This window comes from Solanum verrucosum, unplaced genomic scaffold, assembly GCF_900185275.1.
Source record: "Solanum verrucosum unplaced genomic scaffold, falcon-dt-bn FXZP01000277.1, whole genome shotgun sequence".
Taxonomy (NCBI): Eukaryota; Viridiplantae; Streptophyta; class Magnoliopsida; order Solanales; family Solanaceae; genus Solanum; species Solanum verrucosum.
In genome coordinates, this window is record NW_026019945.1 from 2922358 (window position 1) to 2943618 (window position 21261).

Genomic DNA, 21261 nt, shown 5'->3' on the forward strand with positions numbered 1-21261 from the left:
TTTTCTCGCCTTTCACCTCATTTCTATCTAAATATTTAAAAGCTATGTCTTTCACCTCATTTCTATCTAGATATTTAAAAGCTATATGAAAAATACGTAAAAGTCTCAATTCTTATCATATTAATATTCTAAAAATATATATAGTTAGTCAAAATTCATATACATTTATTTTTGAAAAGTAAAGTATGACAAATAATATTATAAAATGGATGAAGTAATTCTTCTTAAACTATATCGGTGTTAATTTAATTGATACTTACATAGAGAGTAGTATACGTTTCTTATGATAATGAGTGCAAACTACACATCTTATGATAATGAGTGCAAAGTAATTAGTGCTTTCATTTGCACCGTCAAAAAGTTCATTTGATTATGCTAATTCAATGCAAGAGAACGTTAATATTTGGAAAACAAGAGAAAGCATGAACGATTCATTTAGATTTGTGTAATGATAAGGACATATGTGAATCTCTAAATTTACGAGAATGTTGTTGCACTCTTAACTTAAAATGACACTCGGCATAATTTACTATTTCAAATAGTACATGAAAATTAAGTTAAAAAATAACAAGATACACAAAAAAACTTATGGTCGTGGTGTTCGGATCACCTTTCACACACCTCAATTGATTAATTCGGTAGAATACCTGCCACCTCCACTAACAACAATTTTGTCCACCAAAACTAAGACAGATGAAAAGAATCACATGAGATTTCACGATTCTCAACAACTTCATTGATCGATTGATTTAGATGTGTAACTGATAATATTACTATTATTCAAGATTTCTGATGTCTTATCCCTAACGAAAAACACATGCAACAACCTTCCAAAAAAATTTTTTGAGCAAATAATCAATGCTACGTCGGCTTTGAGTAGAACTTATCCACAATATGTTTTGACAGTTTATCTTACAGCCTGTATGTCCCTTATATACAGAGACATAAAGTGGTGCACTTTTTTTCTTTTCCCTGTAGGTATATCAGAGGGATGGACCAATTAGTTTTTTAAACATACTGTCAATGCCATGTCAGCTGAGAATTATCATCCACATATCAAAGGGCCTGATATACCCTCGTTATAGAAATGACTCACACATATCCTTACCATTACACGAATACCCAGATTTGCTTCCATGAATTGCAGCTCTATTAAACACAAATTCTCCATCACCTGTCAGCAAGGTATAGAACAGCCCAGAAAACCTCAGTTGTGAGTACTGATCTCACAAACCCAAAGATTACTGAAAAACATATATACAATGTTGCTTTGCCTGTGATTGTTTTGACGCTACAGGCACCAAACAAGGTAGGAAATATTCGAGTTTTTATTCAAAGCATGAATAGGATTATGCTTTGTTAAAAACATTTATAAATAAAAGTGAATTTCTAAACATGAGAAACAATCAACGTAACGTTTAAGTAAGGGGAAACACAATGCAACCCAACTATACAGGAGCATTACTGGTTTACTTAAACAATTGCCGCACTGGAGGCTGAAAGGGAATATATGAGTAAATTCCCAGATAATATATCTATATATGCAACATTTTACAAGAATTTTTCTATGGAGGTGGTAAGTGTTGATTTAGGAACTGCACCAATGATTGCATCTTTCTTCTCTCCATTCTTGAATATCATCACAGTTGGGATGCTTCGGATTCCAAATTCGGTTGCAATGGAAGGACTTTCATCTGTGTTCAGCTTCAAGCATGTAAGCTTGCCAACATATTCCTTTGCTAGTTCATCAATGACGGGGTGGATCATTCGGCATGGACCACACCACGGAGCCCAAAATTCGACCAGTACAGGTACAGTAGACTCAACTACAAGTGTCTTCCATGTTTTATCACTAACAGCAACCACTGCAATTTCCAAGAACTGTGTTAAACCAGCAAATGATGCTAACTATAATGATTAATGGGAATTCGACAAAAGCAATTCTCTCTATCATTAACTAGACAGGAAAAGTTTGTGTATCCAAGTTTTTAAAAAACTAATCATATTATGGCAGCTAAAGAGCAAAGTTGACAACATAGATTCCCATTTTCCCAACTAACCATGGCTAATATAAGTATATAACTGGTGCAACATCTACATCTCACACACAAGGTGCTTAAGCCAAGGTGAAACATGAAGATTCTGCAAGGCGAAGGAAGCACTGATATGCCTAACAATGTTTATTCCCTAAAATTGGCAGTAGCTTCACAAGTAACTCTATCAGTATTCAACATGTGTAGTTCAAGTTGATAGTACTTCTAAGTAGTAGCAAAGAATACCTCATCATGAGCAATCAATATGCTAGCAACCAATATTCAATGAATTCTTAGCAGGTAAGTGAAACTATGAAAGCAGCAAAGCTTTGAGGGAATTATACCATAGCAGCCCTATGACATCTTTTACCATTTATTGAGCTTATTGTCTTGACATACTAGTTCCCTTATATAAATTGTTAAAGAGCACAGACCAACATCGTTTTTTATAACCGAGAAATTCCCAAGAGTCAGTGGCGCATGGTTCGAAACTTGGTGGATATAAACCCACCTCACTACCCTTTTCCACTTAAATACCATGCTTTTATCTGCAGTAGGATTCAAACCATTACATGTGCCTAACATACTATTTCCAATAGAAAAGGAAACAAAGTAAAGAAGCCAACAAGAGGAGCTATGAAAGATTGAAGGAAAGAGCTTAGTGCAGGGAACATTACAAGGGTCTTGTGGAAGACGTCAGGTGGTTGTGAAAGGTGAAGGAACACATGAACGATGTTCCCAATTTTTTACACGAAGGATGTTTCAAATGCTTTGCATTCTCTTGTTTCTTTACTTTTCTTTGCAGAGTATCACAACATTATTCTTGTCTCTTAGACTCCTAAAGGATATCTAACACGAGTAAACGACATTTTACTTGTGGTTTTCCTGGACAAATTCCAGTTATACTAACCTGAGAACTAAACCAAAGTTATAAGCTATGTGCACAAAAAATCAAACGGAACCTATGATGCTCTTACTTGCCTTCGATGTATCAGGATTTAAACAAGAGTGTAGAGAAAACACAAAACTTGAGCATCAATGCTAGAGGATTTCCTTCCCTTCTTTTCTATGGAAAGTATCCGAACGTTCAATCTTCAACTTAGCTAGTCCTAAATGACAATAATCAGCTCAGTATCCAAGGAAAAGATAAAGCATACTATGTTCTCAAATCTGCCAATCATCCTCACTACTGACTCTCGCATACTACATAAATCTAATTCAACTAATAAGGAAACTAGGGAAACAAAGTAACCAACACCAAAATACCAAAACTCACAAGCAGAATACAAGGAAAGGCACATATTGTTCACGATTTCATTTCCCATAAAAAGTAAATATACCTTGAATACGAAATATAACTCAAGTTACTTCTATTACTATGAGAGCTTATAACTTGTTGAGAACAGATGAAACTAAAAATTAACTCTAGTAGAAACTTCCACTGGTAACGCAATTGAATTTCTTTTCACCAAGAGCTAAGGCTTAAAGGAGCACGGAGAATCTCAATATAAAGAGGAGTAACAAATACTTTCAGTTACAAAATACCTTCGACGGCGGTATTCTGAGCTTCGCAAATGACTCGTCCTCCTCGGGGAATGATTTTAGAGCATGAGCTAGTGGATACGGATGAGCGAATTGGCTGGATCTTAAGGCCGCTGAATTGAGAGAATCTAACAGAGGAACGAGGACCGGAGAAAGAATAACCTGCGACCGGAGAAAGCGACGATGACGGCAGCGCCGATGCGCGTGGGACTGTAATGGTTTCCAACACAGCAGCCATGGAAAGAGAGGTGAAAGATAGAGAGAGAGAGAGTGTGTGGACAGTGGGAGAGATGGGGAGGAGAGAGAGAGAGGGAGTGGATATTTACACAGAGATAGTGAGGTCTGTGGCTGAGGCGAAAAAAGTTTGGTTATTGAGTTTTTTTTTAGAAAATAAAGTTATCAGCCTAGCGTTGGACGTTCGTATTGAAAGCTTAACTAATTACGAAGTATGTATTATAAGTCCCATATTGAATGTTTGTATTGAAATTTTGATTAAACTAATTACTAATTATGTATTATAAGCTCCATATTAAATGTTCGTATTGAAATTTTAACTAAATATAAATTACGTATAATACTGATATTCCTAATAAAAAAATTTCATATCTAAAATTTTGAATTAAAAATGAAAAGAGTCTCACCATTCCATCCATCTCAATCCGTGGGTGGATGAATGGATGAGGAGTTTTGTGTCTCTATCATCCACGTGCTCTCAGTGATGCTGTGACACATTTTTATTGATTTGGGCCAGTAGATACTTGGGCTGAGTACAGTGCTCTTAACAGGCCCATTTTGAATCTATAGAGATATTCTTTTAGAAAAGAGTAAATTTTAGGTTTAGCAAATATAAAAATTATATTTGTATGTTATAGCTATAGTTTGTATAATTGTGTTTCATGCTATTAATCTGTATATTTTGATATACATATACATAAAAAATATGTACTTGGGTCTATTTGTATATTTCAGTATACAAATGGGTCCTGCATTTGTATATTTCGATAACAAATGGAATGGCAAAAAACATGAAATGTTTGCTGCGAATTACAAATAAAAGAAACTATAGTTATAGCATTTAATTTGAATTAATAATTTATTATTTCATACAATTTTCCCTTTAGAAAATAGCCTAATTTGCCATGTACTATTTGATAATTGGACAATTTTATCCTCTGATGATTTTCTTAGTATAATCTTATCCCTTAATAGAAAAAAAGTCTCTTTTTTTTACCATATACCGTATTTCAACTTGATGATTTTATGTTATAGTTCAAAATAATGGAGTAAATTTTAACTTCTGTTATATGGCAAGAGTATGAATGAACAAAAGTCCAGATGAATTTTATTTCTAATCAAATATCTCGTATTCAAGTCTTGAAAATAAAATTGAATTTTACCAGAAATACTTTACTCCAATGTAGGACTTGTGAACGCACTATTAGTCAGACTTCAAAATAAATACTACTCAAAGGGAAACAAAACGAGACAAAACATAGATAAAGAAAAGTAAGTGTTATTGGAGTTGGTAGAAGAGGAGACAAAAAGTGTGAAACCATTGGGAAGCACAACCTTTAGGAATCAATCTCCCATGCCATCCTCGTGTAGTCAGAGTACTATTAGCACAAAGACTTTGAACTTAGAACCTCCCAACCCAACATGCCCATTATTATTCTCCGCCTTTTCTCCCTAATATAAGTATCGCCATTTCCACGCCTACCACAACGGCACCAATTAATACTTTTCTGCGCGTATTAAATTTTGCATAATTAATATTTATATTGTTTTAAATTGTGTGTATTAAATTTTGCATAAGTAATATTTATATTGTTCTAACCTGCTATCAAACGACTTCGTATAAAAATATTTATATTAGTATATCAGGTAGTTGGTCAAATGGAAGTTCAAACGTACCAGCACTGGCCCTGTGGTTGGGTCAGTCTGTTTCTCTGAATGGTCAAAAGTTTCAACTCACGTTTTTATGAATAGAGACAAATTCAGCCCAAATCAATATTGGAAACAGTAGCTAGCAAGCAGCAATAACTCCTGAAAAATGCCCATGCATTCATCTTCTTCTTCTCTTTCCCGGCGCCAGAAGCCTAATAACAACAACGAAAATGCCATTAGCAAGTCTATGTCGGCAGAAGAAGAAGTGAAGCTTGCTGCTCTCGCTATCACCCTTAATGTACGGCTCAGATCAGCAGATATGCCTTTCGCCATGCAAGCACATGCCCTTCGTTACGCCGGAACTCTCCTCCTCCAACCTGCAAATCACCGCCCTAACCCCTCCCTCCTCGCTCGCTCCCTCAAAAAGGTGAGTTTGATTCTTCCTTCGTTTCAAATTTGAGTTGGAATCTGAAAATTTGACGCTGGTGAAACTTTTGTGGATTTTTAGGAGTTTGATTCGATGTATGGACCGGCATGGCACTGTGTGGTGGGGAAGAGTTTCGGATCTTTTGTGACTCATTCGCCTGGTGGATTTGTGTATTTTTCACTTGAATCGTTCTCGTTTCTTCTGTTCAAGACGGAGGTTCAGTTGATCACGGAAGCAGTAGTACCAACACCTGCTGCCCGCTGATTCATATATTTCTGGTTGCTGCAGCTGACGGAGATGGTTGTTCCCTGTTCGGTGGTTAGTTTCGCAATCTGCATTTGAAACAGATATAGCAGCTGCTAACTTGTTTTGGAGTTAATTTCACATATGATTGTACATGATAATATTGATATTTCTCTAAGAAAAAACATACATGTAGCATCCTATTTCTAACTTCTTTCATCTTCAAATACATAATTCAGCAATATCAATGGTGCACTAATTTAAAGGTTCCAGAAAGCTCAATGTCGCTCTAGACAACACCAAAATCATCCAATAGAATCTTACTCTGCTCTAAGACAAGTTTCTCTCCCGCATGAACTGCTCTATCTTGCCTACATACATCTTCCGGGGTGTCAACACCGTGAGTCTCATGGTCAACTTTTATCACCTGCATACAGGACGAGATTCATCCACTATATAAAAAACACTCTGATAGATAATCAGAACAAGAGGAGCAAACAAACTAGGAAAATTAGAAAAGTAAGCAATTTAACTTTATCATCTTAGTTTCTCTGTTTAACATACAATTTTTCTGTCTACATATGGTAAATACTTATTCGTACCCGGTATTAACACAAGAAATTGTACTTTAGGCTTTCACAGTTAAAAATTAAGGTGATAGTTCATATCATTTTAATCATGGTCAAGTGAGAAATGTGTACGAAAGACTAGTGTCTTGCATTCATTGATTTAGTGCTAACATCCGTGCTGGTAAGTTTCTATATTTTGTATCATTGAAGGAGAATTAACTTTTGTTTTTCGTTGGAACTGTTTTCTCCACAATATTCACACACAAGCACTTAAGATATAAAGGTAAGTTGACAACATCTCCAAATTTGTAATTTAGAGTACAAGTAAACGGAGAAGTCAAGCTAGCAGATATGGTACCTTCATCTTGTATCCATTCTCAAGGACCTTCAACTGTTCAAGGTCTTCTTCAAGTTGCAACGGTATGATAAGCCACCACCATATTATAACAATAGTATATGAAAATACAAACCTTTCATTCTATGATAGTTAAAGTACCTTTAAAAGTGATTGAAGAATGAAGTCTAATCCACTCCCAAATGAGATAGTTATTTCGATTGAGCATATATTCAGGAAGAAAGTGTAACTGCGCTATTATTTACCTGCAGGGCTTTGACAATGCCATCTATTATCTCAGGTTCAATAAGAGGTTCATCTCCTTGTATGTTAACGACAATGTCATATTTCTTCCCAAGCTTTTGAAGAGCTTCATTACAACGCTCGGTTCCTCCAATTTAACAACTGAGCATTAAGACTGAAATTGCCAGAAGTAGCGAAGTTAAGGAAAAACAAAGATGTTATGTTTACCATTTCTACATGATTCAGAGGTCATTATTACTTTAGCACCAAAACCTTGACAGCACTCAGCTATCTTTTCATCATCTGTTGCCACAACTATTAAACAACGCAAACATATCAGCACCTGTGATTACCATACAAACTATTGCTTCTCTTTTTTGTACTCTCTTTTCTTTCCTATTTTTCTTTGTCGGGGGTAGGGGTTACGAAAAGTAGTCAAAGTTAGTTGAAATGAAGACGTACCAACGTGATCCAATGTAGCAGCCAGTTTTACCCGTTCCCATGTTCTCTGCAATTATGAATTTGAATGGTGGTGAGGGTGTCAACTCCTTTCAAAAACGATCACTATGATAGTGCATCCTGATTAAAGTTACACCAGAAGTAAATAATTTCAAACAAAGAGATTCCACTAGGAAATTTGTATGCAGTTCCCTAAAAAATTCAGTAAATACAAATTTACATTATTCTGTTAAGTTGAATGCTAGTTGACATCTATTACCTAGTGGCAGGGGCAGATGCAACAATATGTTACCGGGTTCATCTGAATCTAGTACGTTTTACGCAGAGCTAAGTTCATATATAAAATCCACTAAATTTGCAGCAAATAGTAGATATAATCCATAACTTTAAAAATATATTGGATTCAATACTAAGAACATTGAATGTTGAACTCATAGAGCCTAAATCCATTATGCACCATTTTGACAATTCTCTTCTCGAATGAAAAAATCATGCAATTGTTATGCTAAAAGGACTGTAAAAAAGGATGGAGATTTTAGAAATACCTGAATCATGGGTTTTCCCAGGATATGAACAAGGGGTTTACCCTGGAAGCAAAACGGGCGGGTATAATTCCGATGACCCGGCTCCGAAAGCGGCGGCCATTGCAGCTCCTACAGCTAGACCATTTAGGATCCATGATTTTGAAGAGCTAGACGATGATGAACAAAAGATCGGCATTTGCTCATTTTGTTAACGAAAGAGAATGTAGTATTTAAATGGCTATAAAGGTCTAGTTAAATGTAAAATGATTTAAAGCTAATTATTAGCTGTTAAATATAAATAAGTATCATATAAATTAAAACCGATACAAATGATGACGGGATAGTAATAATATCATTTCTCTCCGAGATATCTTGGTTAAGGATGGATGAAGGAGTAAATTAAAATGTGCTCTCTGTATCTTTCTTGTTACATCTATACTATGATTTGTTTGTTTAATCTCAATTTGGCACAGAGTTGGGAGTAAAAATTATAAGAACGTATAAATGTGATGTTAAACTTATTGCATGGAAAATTAAAACTAAAAAGGAAAGCAAATAAAATAAATTGAAAATGAAACATTTGGAAAAGAGAGTGAACCAAACAATTTCATTGATCAGCAAAGCAAAAATAAACTGATACTATTAGCATGTAACAAACGAAAAAAGTGCAAATCGGACTTGGTCCAAATTTCATGCTGTATAAGCGCCGCCGCCACGGGAACCACCACTACGGCCGCCGCCACGGGAACCACCACGACGGCCATATTCATCGTCATCCTCATCAGAATCATCACAGCTTCCATACACATCATCAAATCCCTTCGGTTCATCATCATCAGAATCGTCAAAATCAACTTCATCATCAGAATCGTCTTCGACATCTTCTTCCAGATCAGGACGTTTTTTACTACTGGTCGATCGGCTTCCACGTAGCTCCATCAGAGACAAATCAAAAGCAGGCAAAGCGGAGCCGATACCAATCGGAAAGTTCCAATTCAGAAGAAATTCATCAGCATTTGAAACACTCAACTTTTTACCATCAGAAAAATGTCCAGTCAAAATCGATGGTTGAAATTGAGGGGAAATGTTAGATGCGTCTGCAGAGGCAATGGCGGCAGTAGCTGCGGGGCGGAGTAGATGGCTGTGAATGAGATTTCGGAGTGAAGTTTTGTTGGTTAAGCTTTGAAGCCTAGATACAGCAGCCATGGTTGCTAAAGTTGTTTAGCTTCACTGAAAACGAAAGAGTTTTATAAGGGTTTAAGAGCCCTAGGGTTTTGGAGGGTTCTACAGATTTATTTAAAAAGAAGGATTATTAAACTTATAAAATAATTTTAGGCTTCCGGGGAATTTAATTTCAATATATATTTACATATTTTTCATTTTTCTTGAGGTAAAAGGTTGTATTTTGTCGGATAAACACTCCCTCCGTTTTATATTAGTTTTCATATAATAAATTTAATATTTTAAAAAATGAATATTAGCTAATAATAAAGATAAATAAGGAACTGAGCATTTGTTTGGTACAAATATAAGATAAATTAGTCTCGCCTTTTGTCTCTTATCCTTCATAGCAAATGACCACCGAGTAATATGCATCTAATTTTAGTATAGTGAATAAATAAAAATAGACGGATAAAACAATTAGTTCTATATTGATTTTGTAAATTGATAAGTATTTTAAGATGAATATGTTTAGTAACATCGACAACTAATGTGAGCTGGAAGGAGTAGTAATAAAACTTTCTCATGGTAAATGAATTTAAGTGATCAATTTTGTTACCATCCATTTCTGGTTATTGCTGACAAAATATAACCAACAGACAAAATTAAACAAAGGACCAATTGAAGAAGGGAGAAATATGAGAAAGATAATAAGAGATACAAGTAATACAGTTATAAATCTCTATACTGACATTATTTGTCTCGATACTTTTCGATTGTTATAACGAAATACTATTGTAGAGAACAAATACAACATGAAAAGTGTAAAATCGAAAGCAATTGTTTCCAAAAAAACTATGCCCTGTTTATTCTGAATATGTAAAAACAATGTTTTGTATAAAATAATCTGTGAGAAATTAGCTAATTAATTTTCGTAATGACAACATATATCGGTCATTCTACATAAGTATATCAGCTTTCTACCCTTTTAGAGAATTAGTTCTGTAACCAGTTTCAGACGTTGAAGCCTTCAGCTCGAAGGCATTTAAGATGAGCTTCGATCCATTTCTCACAAGCTGATTCACCGTGTTCCACAATGCATTCATCTCTCACCTTCTTAGTCTCTGGACAAGCACAGCAAATCTTCTTCTTTGGCTTTGAATCAGCAGGGAGTGTAGCGGGAGCTGACTTTTCATCTTTTGGAAGTTGTGACGAAGATGTGGCTGTTGAAGTGTTCTCCTTTGATAGTCCATCCCCCAGTTGCGATGAAGCACCACCCATTCTCAAAGAAGGCTGCAAGAGTTGGGAAACAAAAGATCGATGATGGCTATCAGATAAGAGCATTACTCACAAATCAGCCAACAGAAGGGCAAAAGATATACATATACCAAATCGTGTTTAGTAGAACCAGCCTTCCGAAAGACAAAAACTACAACAAAGGTACCTATCTTCTTTTTTTAATACAAACAATGAAGAATATTTCAGATGGTAAACTTGTACTGACCAGTGCGAGAAATTACAGACTGTGCAACTTCTCTATCGTGCCTAACAATGCATGTAACATTGTTTACAAGAGACAAGTTGCACCAAGAAAGCTAGTAAAACAATACATCTGTGTTTAAGGCCAAGTATGTACGTCCCTTTGCCTTAAAAGATTCTATTGTTTCTTTCCAGTCAACAGTCCACCAGATGACGTGTGGTATAATGTTCCAAGTCTTCATGGACTTCTTGTTTAGTCCCTTCCTTTTCCAGGATGCAGTAAACAATGGTAACTATCTAAAGTACTGACAACCTTCAAACTATAACTTTGTCAAACAAATATGCTACCCGACAAAAAATGTTACCCTACCAATTATCATTTCAAATAAAACTACCAGTATCACACTTTAAAATGATCAAACTTCTAATGACTCACGATGAATTGAGAAAACGAAGTGCTAATGAATTCCAATTTTCAAATACCTAATCACCATGGCATTCGCCCATGAGAAGAGAACATGTATGAGAGGAGAATACAAAGCTGTTACAAGAATTTTACCATCTTCTGTAAATTTCCTTCTCTTTTTTACTTTCCAGAAAGAGAAAGGTCTAGAGTCTAAAATACCTCTGCCATATCTTACTACATTCCACTCATCATTTACTTATACAAAGGAAAAAGAAAAACATATGGTACTATTTTATTTAGTTCAAGAAGAAAATTACATCCTGTGTTACTCCACATGGTACATCCACCCGTAGTTATAAATCCTACTCTTTTGCATTCTAAAGTACCACCTCTTCTTCGTATTTTCTCCTTATTCAAGAGCTATTCCAGCCACTATAAGTAGAGAAACTTTCTAAGTATCAACACACGCTCCAAAAGTTCCAAGAAATTTCAATATGCAAGGCTCTCATATGACATAATTTATTCTTTCTACCCCCTCCTTAGTTAGCACCCTTCCCCAGCTAACATCTTTAAAACGAAAGACTTAGACAGTTATCTATGTCTGTGTATAAAAATCTTCTAATCCTTCTACTCTCCTCTTTCCATTACTTCGTGTAAATCACAGCAAACAAAAGTATGGACTAATGCTAATTCCTCCAACAATATAAGAGTTCTTCCATTAGATATGCTACTTCTTATCACAAGAAGTACTGTCCATCCAGGTCTGCAGGATGCAGTCTAGATGCTTTTATCAAGTGAAATCCTAATAAGCATAAATAGCTATGTGTTCTATTCTATCACAAAGCACTAAATGCAGATCTAGAGGCAAACCCCTCGACAAAAAATTCACGGTATATATAAGGTATTTTAACAAAATTGTTATGTGTATATATAAATTTTGAAGTTGACTTAGTAATTGAAAGTGTTCAAAATTCACCAGCACTACATTTTTAATTTTCGAACCTCTGATTGAAAATCCTAGATATATAACAACATAGCTTTGGGTTTAGCACCAACTCTGTTCAACAAGTCACTAAAGGACCAAAGTGAATAACACTGACAATACATAAATAGCTGAATATTTCAATTGACACAAAGTAACTCATATAATAAGAACTCAGAATCCCAAAAAAAAAAAACAACTATCAGTAAGAAGATTTCATTACAGTTATCCTTTAATTTGTGAAACTCAAATAAGTATCAAAAAAATTGCTTTAACCCTAATGTCAAAAGCGGCGATGCAAACAAAAAAATAATAATCAAGGATGTAAGCGAGTGAGCTGCGAAAATTAATTGACAAACACCATGGAAGAGCAGATGCAGATTCATTGGAAGTTGTAATCGGCAAAATAAACTGAAAATTCAGATTTTTTACGTACCTTTTAGTTCGTTTTTTCTTCTCGGTGAAGAAAGGGTTTATGAGAGGTTTATGTGGACAAATTCCTAGCTACTGTTTTTCCATCAATGGCTGCTTTTATTGCCCTCAATTTTCTATGAAATATCAAAACAACCCATAAGTTTTCAAATAGACACCCCCACCCCTTCTCTTTGTGTTATCACGCAATTTATCGTGGCTTTCAAATGTGATTTGAAAATTGCGATTCGTGCTTGTAAATCACTTTTCTCGAATGTGATTTGTGAGTTATGCTAATGTGATTTATAAGTTCTATTTCAAGGTTCGTGTCAAAATAAAAAAAAATGTTAATATTAACACTTTGTTATGAAAATTTGTCTTGCCTTGGTTATATAGTTGTTTGGACTTCAATGGAACCAAAGTATATATAACACATACATTTGTTAAAATCGGATTCACACCAAACACCGGGTGGAAATAAAAAATAAAAAAAAAAGTTTACAACACTACTATTCTTCCTGCACTTGATCATCATGGGTAGAGGTAACACTAAATTCTGCTGTAATTATGCATATGTTTCCGTCTATAAATTCTAATGATAGTGAAAACGAGGGTTCCAGTAGACGAACTCGCAAAAAGGCAATATGACATCTACATAAAAAAGAAATGACCAACCTATTATTTAAATTGGTGATATCTACAATGTTAATTGAATTGATATTCACAACCTCAAAAGCAAAACTAATTTCTTTCTTCTCACATTGGACAAGTAAGTACCTATCAAAATTGTCCTAACCTTTTTGTTCACTAGTGAGGAACAAATAGGTTGTATAAATAGATCCTTTTCTTTTTGCTTCCAAAAATGGAAGGCAAGAAAATCAAAATGTTGTGCTGCTTCCCTTACTCCCAGACCCAATTTTCCGATGTCGCCTTGAGTTAGACTTCCTTTCACCTTTTCCGCGCTTTGGAGGTCTCCTTACTGGAGGTTTACTAGAAGAACTATCACGAACAAAAGCCGGTGGAGGATGTGCATGACTTCTCACAACTGTCATGTGAGCCCTTTGCTCCAGTAAATCTCTGTGGTATGCCTGCATAGATTTGAGAAAGCATTGTATGTACAGAACAGCAAAAATTAAGGCAAATAACTAAGCTAAACCATAAAAAAATTGTATCCAAGTTTTCCCAACTGAAGAATCGAAATACTTTAAGTCTTTAATATTTAGGTTTAGGGTGGAAGAGTAAAGGAGATTTTCCTTTGTGGATACCTGTATCACGAAATTCCGCCTCTCACAATCCAAAAACATGTTGACGTTCCAGCTAACTTTTGCCATCAATTTGTCCCTGACAGTGGAAAAGCTCAGTTGGTCCCTAGAGGTAAAACGGTCAACTTCATTGAACCACAGACAGGTGAACAGATTTGTGATGGGAATATGCTCCTTTATAATAACACATCCTTCGGGAACATCTGCAAAATGTTGAATGAGCTAAGTAAATTTTGAGAGCGAGTGGTCAAATGAAGACAAGGTGTAAATGTGGACTCACCACTAGTAATAGGAAGCTTAGCCTCTGAATATGCAGTTAAACCTTCTTTCTTGTAGAAATCAATTTGGTGGTCGATGGATACATTATCATACTTCCCTGCAGCTTTATTAGCTTCTGCTTCTTCAAAGACGTCAAAACGTCTATAATGTCTTGAAATAGCAAAAGTAGCATTCTGGCGCCACAAGAATCTGAGATAAAGGAATAGGAAAGAAGAAACTCATAAAGTTATAGTAGAGGTGAGATATCGCAACTAGAAGGTGTAAGCCAACAAAAAGAATGAATCATTAATTCGGCTGCCGTACACGCCACTAAAACAAATAGAATATGGCCATGTCGAAAAGAAATGACACAGCAACAGGGAACAAAGATGAAAATAAACTACCAAACTGTTGCGCTTGTCAAGGTAATCCTCAATAACTCATTGGTCATTGTCTGAGGGGTGGCATCATAGGAAAACCCTAGGGCTGCACTATCCTGCCTAATAAATTGGTACAAATAGTATGTACAAAACACATTCAAGGTGCAACCCACAAATAAAAGATGGGTGCCATTATGGCATTGCCCATTCATTGCTCAATACTTCCACTACTACAATCATTTGATCAATACCTAAAATGAGAAGATACAGGTATGTATATTATTTTTTCATAATTAAAAGTATGTATCTTATCCTTTTTCTCCTTTGGAAAATCAACCTCATCAATGATAAAAACACTTTTTGAGTTTGCATATAAAATCCAGGAAATAAAAAAAAAATCAGCAACAACAATCAGGTTTTAGATGATGCAGACCTTCATCAGCTCCAACCCCCAGTCATAACCCCGGAAATATCAGCTTCACCCCAAAGCTAACAGCTTAGCACAAGTACTATCATATGAATAGCAAAAAATGATGTGCATAAAAGATGAAAACTATTATTGGGAAGCTTAAACGAAAATGAATTAGATCTATTACCAAATAAAAAACATGTACAGTAGCTAGCCATTATTAAAAATTGTTTTCCCTTATCACCAATAATAAGCCATTGCTAGAACTTAATAGTAGAATCTCTCCAAGCACAAGGTATTCCAACCGGCATACAAGGACACAAGAGTCAGTAAAACCAAATGTACCTCTCGAGAATCTGGTAAGGATCCACAATGAGCTGAAGCTTTCCATCTATCCAAATAGAATAGCGGACATTAGGAAAGAGCCTATGCAGTAGGAGCTTAGGTACCTGCCACAGATACATCTCTTTCAACCAAATCCATATTCATATGTTCTACTTCTAATCCACACTTCACATATGAAAGAGTTACTGAAAGTATACGCCATGAAAGAAAAATATAATGAAGTCAATTCAAATTGATGACAGATGAATGATAACAGAACCTCTACACCCAAAAAGAAAAGGAAAGGTAAAGACATTGCACATATTCTATTACCTCTTGGCGAGTAGGTTTGTTCTCATCACCATATGTGAAGAAAAATTTAGACAGTTACATTGTCATAGGGCTAAGGTTTAGTGGTAAGAGTGCAGTGAGTGATGTGTGGTTTAGGCACATGTAACGGGTTTAAATCCTTCTGTAGACAAAAAGCTTGGTATTTAAGTGGAGAAGGGTAGAGGGATGGTCCCATTACCCACCAAGTTTCGAACCATGTGCCTCTAGCCCTCAGGGATTTCTCAATTATCTAAAAAAAGAAGTTAAAATTATTTTGGCAGCATGGCCTCAACCAAAAGATAGTCCCTCAATCTGCTGACAATCATTTCCAGTCAGAGGTGTAAAAGACTAACATAACAGTGATTGCGGAGCTATACTACAAAGTCCCACAATAGATACTTAATGTTAGTAAAAGGCAAAAGCGATATATGATACCCAAGTTCATTGCTTTTCTTTCTTTTTTTTTTTTTTTTGGTTTCCTACATACAGCATGCTTAGAATTTAGTGTCTTTTCATACCCAGATGCCACATCAAGCACTCACGTAACCTCAACTGGTCAACCCCTTAGAAGAAAGAAGATTAGAGAAACAACAACAAACCCAGTGTAATCCCATAAGTGGGGTCTGGGGAGGGCAGGATGTATGCAGGCCTTACCCTACCTTTGTGAGGTACAGAGGTTGTTTCCGAAAGACTCTTGGCTTATTCGAAACATGGTAGAAAGCAGATTAGAGATCAGGTTTAAAATTTGACAGAAACCTTGATTGAGATAAGGGGATTTAAAAGAAAACTAGGAGAACAAACCTTCCCATTGCGTCTCGCATCAGAATAAGGCACATTGCGAACAAGAATAATCCTCCATAAACCAACCCTATTTCTGCTGTCCAAGAGGCTAGAGTTCTTCAAGGATGCTTCTGTTTCTTCATCAACAAACATATAAAAGGGAACTTTTTCTCGTGTAGTTTTACCCCAGTTCTTTGGCTGTTGAATCACGTCATAATTTCCTGTAGAGCATTTATGTAGATATAGGTAAGGGATATCTGCAATTCTTTATGCTTATGAGGTTCACAGTGCTGTAGATAGATGATTGTGGTTTTGATACTAGCCACTTCTAGCTTGGCTACATTTTCTAATCCTCTTTCACCTTATACTCCTAGATTATTAATTAAAATTAAAAAGATGAAAATATGGAGCATAGCTATAGAGTACCAAATATGGCTGATGCCACAATGACATCATGGAATTGCTCCATCTCCTTTAGATCCGCCGCATCAATGTCAAACCCAGTTCTATCACCAGGTCTACAACCTTGGACAAATCTGACCCAAATATATTAGGGATGAGACAAAGAGCAAATACTCTGGAAGGAGGACAAAACACTAAAGCCAACAACAATAAGACAGGTGACTATGTCAAAATGACAAGTGCAACTTACCCACAATGCACAGTCATTGACTCTTTTATGTCAAACGAAGCATTCCTCTCCACCAAAGAAGGGTACCCACCAAATGCAGAACCCCTGTGAGGTTCAGTCTTCATGGGAATTTGCTCGTGGAAATAAGTTAAATGCTGAAGCCCGGGTGACACTGACGGGACTCTAGGCATACGAGCTATTGCTTGCTCCACAGGAACATAGCATACAGGACATGCTGAATGAAAATGAAAGAGAGCACAACCCAGATTACAACATTATGTGAAGTGCTGATCAAAGCAAAGGATATAATACAAATTTGTGAAGCTAAGAAATAAGATAAGGTTGGAAACAAGTGAATTTTACACTTACGTCGAGGCCCAATTCGCCTCCTATCACCAGGTGGAGGAGGAGGAAATGCAAAATTTCGACAAGGATCGGGAAAAGCAGAGGAATCTTTAGTCTGTATCATAGCCAAAGCATGGGGAGGAGGAAGCTGGGCATTATGCTCATCGCATACCATAACCTTCCTGGGCAATAATGCAGATAGATGGTATGTGCTGTTTTCAAACCACTCCTTGAAGTCCAATTCAGAACTCCTTGATGCATCCTCTGATAATCGCAAAAATCTTGTAAGAAAATCAGGAAATCCATCTCATAACAAATTACAAAAGTAACTTCAATACTAAATAAAATGCAGTATACAAGTGATGATGGTTTTGCCACTTCTCACGAAAAAATAAGGCTAGCACGACACTACCATGCATTCTTTTTTTCTCTTTGTTGGACATGAAATAGATCGATACTCCAATGATGCTCAAAAGAAGAAAGACAAAGTAAGAGTAAACAAACAATTCACTGTAAATCTATGATTGCGGTAGTGAGACAAATTAAGTGCATTTCTGATTTCACAGCTCAACAGGGGATAAATACCTACTCCTTTTGCTGCAACGGCACCCCCAGAGAAAAAAAAACTATCAATGTTTTTATTTATTCTCAAATCATTATTCCCATTAACAGGTGTAGGACTTTTAGCTTATGACTTCCAAATAGGACCCTTACAGAGAAGACGTTCTAATTTAACTATATAATTTGTAAGAACTAGAATTATCTGTCTTTCCATATTTATTTTATTATTTTACTCCCTCTATTTCAATTTGTTTGTCTTACTTTCCTTTTTAGTCCGTTTCAAAAAGAATGTCTCTTTCCTCTTTTGGCAACTATTTAATTTCAACTTTACACCTGGCATCTTTAAGACCCCAAGATCAAAGGACATTTTGGGACATTCTACATATTTTAAATTTAAGACCACAAGCTTCTTGACTTTCTTAAACTCCGTGTCAAGTCAAACCCAACAAACAAACTGGACGGGAGGGAGTCCTAAATTTCATGATGAAATTAGGTTACACCAATAGAGCTGGAGGTCAAGAACAAACACACTTTTCTTCAATACATTAGACGTTACAACACCAGAAGCCAGCGTACAGCAAAACTCCATTGCTCTCATAATACAGTCTAGAAAATGACAGACTTCATTCTATTCCTTGCAAATTGTAATTACTCAAACTTTTGACTCTAATTCATTTTTCAGTGGGCTGCATCCTATGTATCTTGTTCAGGTGTGTTAAAACCAACATTTTCATTTTAATTGGTCGTTTCCTTCACCTATCCACAATATGCAAAGGTATTAGAGCATGCACTCCTCGCAACCCATCAGAAGAAATAAAGCTACTAAAGTTTAAAACATAAATAGATCCCTATTCCAGACAACAAAGAAACCAAAAGTACTTCAGGAAACGGACCTTTATTAACCATCCAAAATGCTGTAAGAAAAGCCAAAAGTGCAAACGCAGCCAAAATCAGCATTCCAACCTGTTTTCGCACCAAAAACCTGAAAATAGAGGGAAGAAACATTTCCTTCTCTCTGTAACTAGAAAGTGATGTCTTTGAACCTTTACGCGAGACAAACGAATTACTGTGAGAGTACAAAACTCCATTCTGTGTCAATTGCTGCAACGACCCATCGCTTACTGTACGAAGGCCCAATGACCACCCAGTCATTGTTCCTCAAACCACACAATAACAGCAACAGTCATCTCTTTCTTCCTTCTAAAAACCCTTTCATTCACTATACTCCCCAACTCTTCAGGCCTTCGCAACTAAAAAATTCCTCCTCCAAGGTAACAATTCCTAATCACTGTCTCACCTCCTCATCACTCCGAGATCCCCAATGTTGACGTACTGAATCAGTATAAATATCCTTCTTCTAACACAACAAATCCAAATCCAATTCTATAGATCGCCAAATCAATCAAAAGCCAATTCACTATACACCTATACTATAACCAAAAAAAAAAACACATCAAAAAACTAAGTCCAACTCCAAATTAAACAATGCTTCCAAAAAAAACAACAAATTGATCTCAAAACACAACCGAATAATTAACTAACAAAAAGATTCAAAAAAAAAATCAAAAAATTCGCCATGAATAATGCAGTACAGAATTCAAATCTGGACAAGTTCCGGCAAAATATATCAATTCAAAACGGAGAAATAAAAGAGGTTTAACGATTTACCTGAATAGGACAGCAAATTTTTCTCGAAATTTTCTGAGAGTTGTAAGAATCCAAATAGGGCTCGAAATCCGCTTTTTCGTTCGAATTACCGGAAAAAGCTTTCTATTTGGGGGTCTGCTTTTATAATTCTCTCTCTATACGACTCGGCCTTTTTTTCTAGTATTTCGTTCCCTTTGGTCTTTAATTAATTCTTGCTAAATTTGATGATGAAGTGTGATAATATTATTTGTCTAGTACTATGATTAAATTAAATCGTATGGATATGAGGATATTCCCTTTTATTTTTTATTTTAATTTTTTCTTTATGTTTATAAAATTATTTTATATGTAAGTGTACTTAGAATAGAAGTTGATATGAGAGGTTTGTTTAGATGATACTCCCTTCGTCTCTTTTTATATGACATCCCTTTCTATAAATAATTGGCCCACAATATTTATTATTTTATAAAATTTATGCATAAATTATCATATTTTGCCTATTATAATACCCTTAATAGAGTAGTTAATTAATCTTGAAAATGTATTCATCATTTATTATAAAGCTGACTTAAGAAATATTAAATAAGGATAGAAGGGTACATCATTTCTTAATGCAAGTGCAAAATAAATGTGACATATAAAAAGGGATGGAGGGAGTAGTATAATAGAGTGATATATATTTTTATTTTAAAAAAATATTTAATCATAATTAATAAGTTGATTTAGTTTGATAAAGCTATAGAGTGTTGGTAAGTTTTTAAGATGTTTATCGTTTTTAATGTCGGATTGATAAGAAGAAAATGTTCTGAGATATCAAGTTAGACTTATTTCCTAGTCGGGAAACCTCGGAGACCGACGAACGATGCTTGTTATAAACCGGCAGAAGATAAATAGAGCTAGCACTTGTTATAAAAGTTAAGTTATTGATTTGCATGTGTAATTATCGACAAGGAAACTAAGGCCTCATTTGTTTTCATTAAGACTAAGGCATCTGAATATGAATACTCGTCTGAATATTAAGATTTGTATTAAGAGCTAGATGTCTAGATTTGAATACACATCTGAATATTAAGATGTGGTCTCAAAATCTGAACATTGAATGATTATGATTTGTTTTCAATATATGAATGTGCATATGAAATCAAACATTATATTAATAAAATGTTATAAAAAATTCATTTCAACAAAAAAAATTACTTTTTGATTAAAAAAATATCATAATCATCAAGCATAACATAAAAAAATCACGAATAATTTTTTTTTTATAGACACAATATAATATCAAAAAGTTCAACAAGTATGATAGATACTAGTCGAAAAATAATAAATAAGGTATCACTTCATCAACGCCTAACATATATTTTGGCCAATTAGAAAAACTAAAGAATCCTTATCTTTTTTCCAATAACCTTAATTCGATTCTCTAACTTATGAACCTCTAACGTCATTCATGTTTTTTGTAGTGGACACTTTGACAAAATATACTAACACATGTACTGTATAATGACTCTTCCCATCCAAGTCCAAGTTCATCTAATTTTTACAAATATTCTTCAAATGTAGGTGCACTATTTTTTTAATCAATAACTCCAAAACAGTAATCGTCTTCTCATCAATTTCCAATTCAAACGAATAAG

General features: G+C 35.2%; 5 protein-coding genes and 1 pseudogene across 6 annotated transcripts; 1 reads left to right on the plus strand and 5 right to left on the minus strand.

The window, feature by feature from the left end:
* Window positions 1–1368: 1368 nt before the first annotated feature.
* Window positions 1369–3907, minus strand: LOC125840060 (uncharacterized). The gene is made up of 2 exons (XM_049519055.1): window positions 3579–3907; window positions 1369–1865 (listed from the first exon to the last, which is right to left on the minus strand). The coding sequence occupies exons 1-2, from the start codon at window positions 3811–3813 to the stop codon at window positions 1552–1554; spliced, it is 549 nt and encodes a 182-aa protein (XP_049375012.1). The 5' UTR covers window positions 3814–3907; the 3' UTR covers window positions 1369–1551.
* Window positions 3908–5625: 1718 nt separating this feature from the next.
* Window positions 5626–6352, plus strand: LOC125840852 (uncharacterized). Its single transcript, XM_049519820.1, has 2 exons — window positions 5626–5886; window positions 5968–6352. Exons 1-2 carry the CDS (start codon window positions 5626–5628, stop codon window positions 6148–6150), a joined length of 444 nt encoding a protein of 147 aa, XP_049375777.1. The 3' UTR covers window positions 6151–6352.
* Window positions 6353–7265: 913 nt separating this feature from the next.
* On the minus strand, window positions 7266–8454 carry LOC125807883 (3-deoxy-manno-octulosonate cytidylyltransferase, mitochondrial-like; annotated as a pseudogene).
* Window positions 8455–8842: 388 nt separating this feature from the next.
* On the minus strand, window positions 8843–9539 carry LOC125806984 (uncharacterized). The gene has a single exon (XM_049486738.1). It carries the CDS (start codon window positions 9462–9464, stop codon window positions 8949–8951), a length of 516 nt encoding a protein of 171 aa, XP_049342695.1. The 5' UTR covers window positions 9465–9539; the 3' UTR covers window positions 8843–8948.
* Window positions 9540–10405: 866 nt separating this feature from the next.
* On the minus strand, window positions 10406–12775 carry LOC125840392 (cytochrome c oxidase copper chaperone 2-like). The gene is made up of 2 exons (XM_049519368.1): window positions 12723–12775; window positions 10406–10712 (listed from the first exon to the last, which is right to left on the minus strand). The coding sequence occupies exon 2, from the start codon at window positions 10698–10700 to the stop codon at window positions 10434–10436; it is 267 nt and encodes an 88-aa protein (XP_049375325.1). The 5' UTR covers window positions 10701–10712; window positions 12723–12775; the 3' UTR covers window positions 10406–10433.
* A 675-nt stretch (window positions 12776–13450) lies between these two features.
* LOC125840818 (probable hexosyltransferase MUCI70) lies at window positions 13451–19792 on the minus strand. Of its 2 annotated transcripts, none has more exons than XM_049519794.1 (10): window positions 19646–19792; window positions 18871–19407; window positions 17441–17680; window positions 17093–17306; window positions 16867–16976; window positions 16462–16661; window positions 15352–15455; window positions 14240–14427; window positions 13963–14162; window positions 13451–13785 (listed from the first exon to the last, which is right to left on the minus strand). In XM_049519794.1, exons 2-10 carry the CDS (start codon window positions 19127–19129, stop codon window positions 13576–13578), a joined length of 1725 nt encoding a protein of 574 aa, XP_049375751.1. In that variant the 5' UTR covers window positions 19130–19407; window positions 19646–19792; the 3' UTR covers window positions 13451–13575. The 2 variants fall into 2 exon arrangements, with proteins under 2 accessions (XP_049375751.1, XP_049375759.1); XM_049519802.1 differs by having other exon boundaries at window positions 18871–19402; window positions 19646–19759.
* Window positions 19793–21261: the final 1469 nt, after the last annotated feature.

What these genes read in the sequence shown, in the direction of transcription:
- LOC125840060 (XM_049519055.1), bottom strand. Translation starts at nt 3,813, where the DNA reads ATGGCTGCTGTGTTGGAAACCATTACAGTCCCACGCGCATCGGCGCTG. An exon ending in TCAGAATACCGCCGTCGAAG is followed by an intron (nt 1,866 to 3,578) that starts GTATTTTGTAAC and finishes TGGAAATTGCAG; the next exon opens with TGGTTGCTGTTAGTGATAAA.
- LOC125840852 (XM_049519820.1), top strand. Translation starts at nt 5,626, where the DNA reads ATGCCCATGCATTCATCTTCTTCTTCTCTTTCCCGGCGCCAGAAGCCT. An exon ending in TCGCTCGCTCCCTCAAAAAG is followed by an intron (nt 5,887 to 5,967) that starts GTGAGTTTGATT and finishes GTGGATTTTTAG; the next exon opens with GAGTTTGATTCGATGTATGG.
- LOC125806984 (XM_049486738.1), bottom strand. Translation starts at nt 9,464, where the DNA reads ATGGCTGCTGTATCTAGGCTTCAAAGCTTAACCAACAAAACTTCACTC.
- LOC125840392 (XM_049519368.1), bottom strand. Translation starts at nt 10,700, where the DNA reads ATGGGTGGTGCTTCATCGCAACTGGGGGATGGACTATCAAAGGAGAAC.
- LOC125840818 (XM_049519794.1), bottom strand. Translation starts at nt 19,129, where the DNA reads ATGACTGGGTGGTCATTGGGCCTTCGTACAGTAAGCGATGGGTCGTTG. An exon ending in TAAGCTTCCTATTACTAGTG is followed by an intron (nt 14,163 to 14,239) that starts GTGAGTCCACAT and finishes AACATTTTGCAG; the next exon opens with ATGTTCCCGAAGGATGTGTT. An exon ending in GGCGGAATTTCGTGATACAG is followed by an intron (nt 13,786 to 13,962) that starts GTATCCACAAAG and finishes AAATCTATGCAG; the next exon opens with GCATACCACAGAGATTTACT.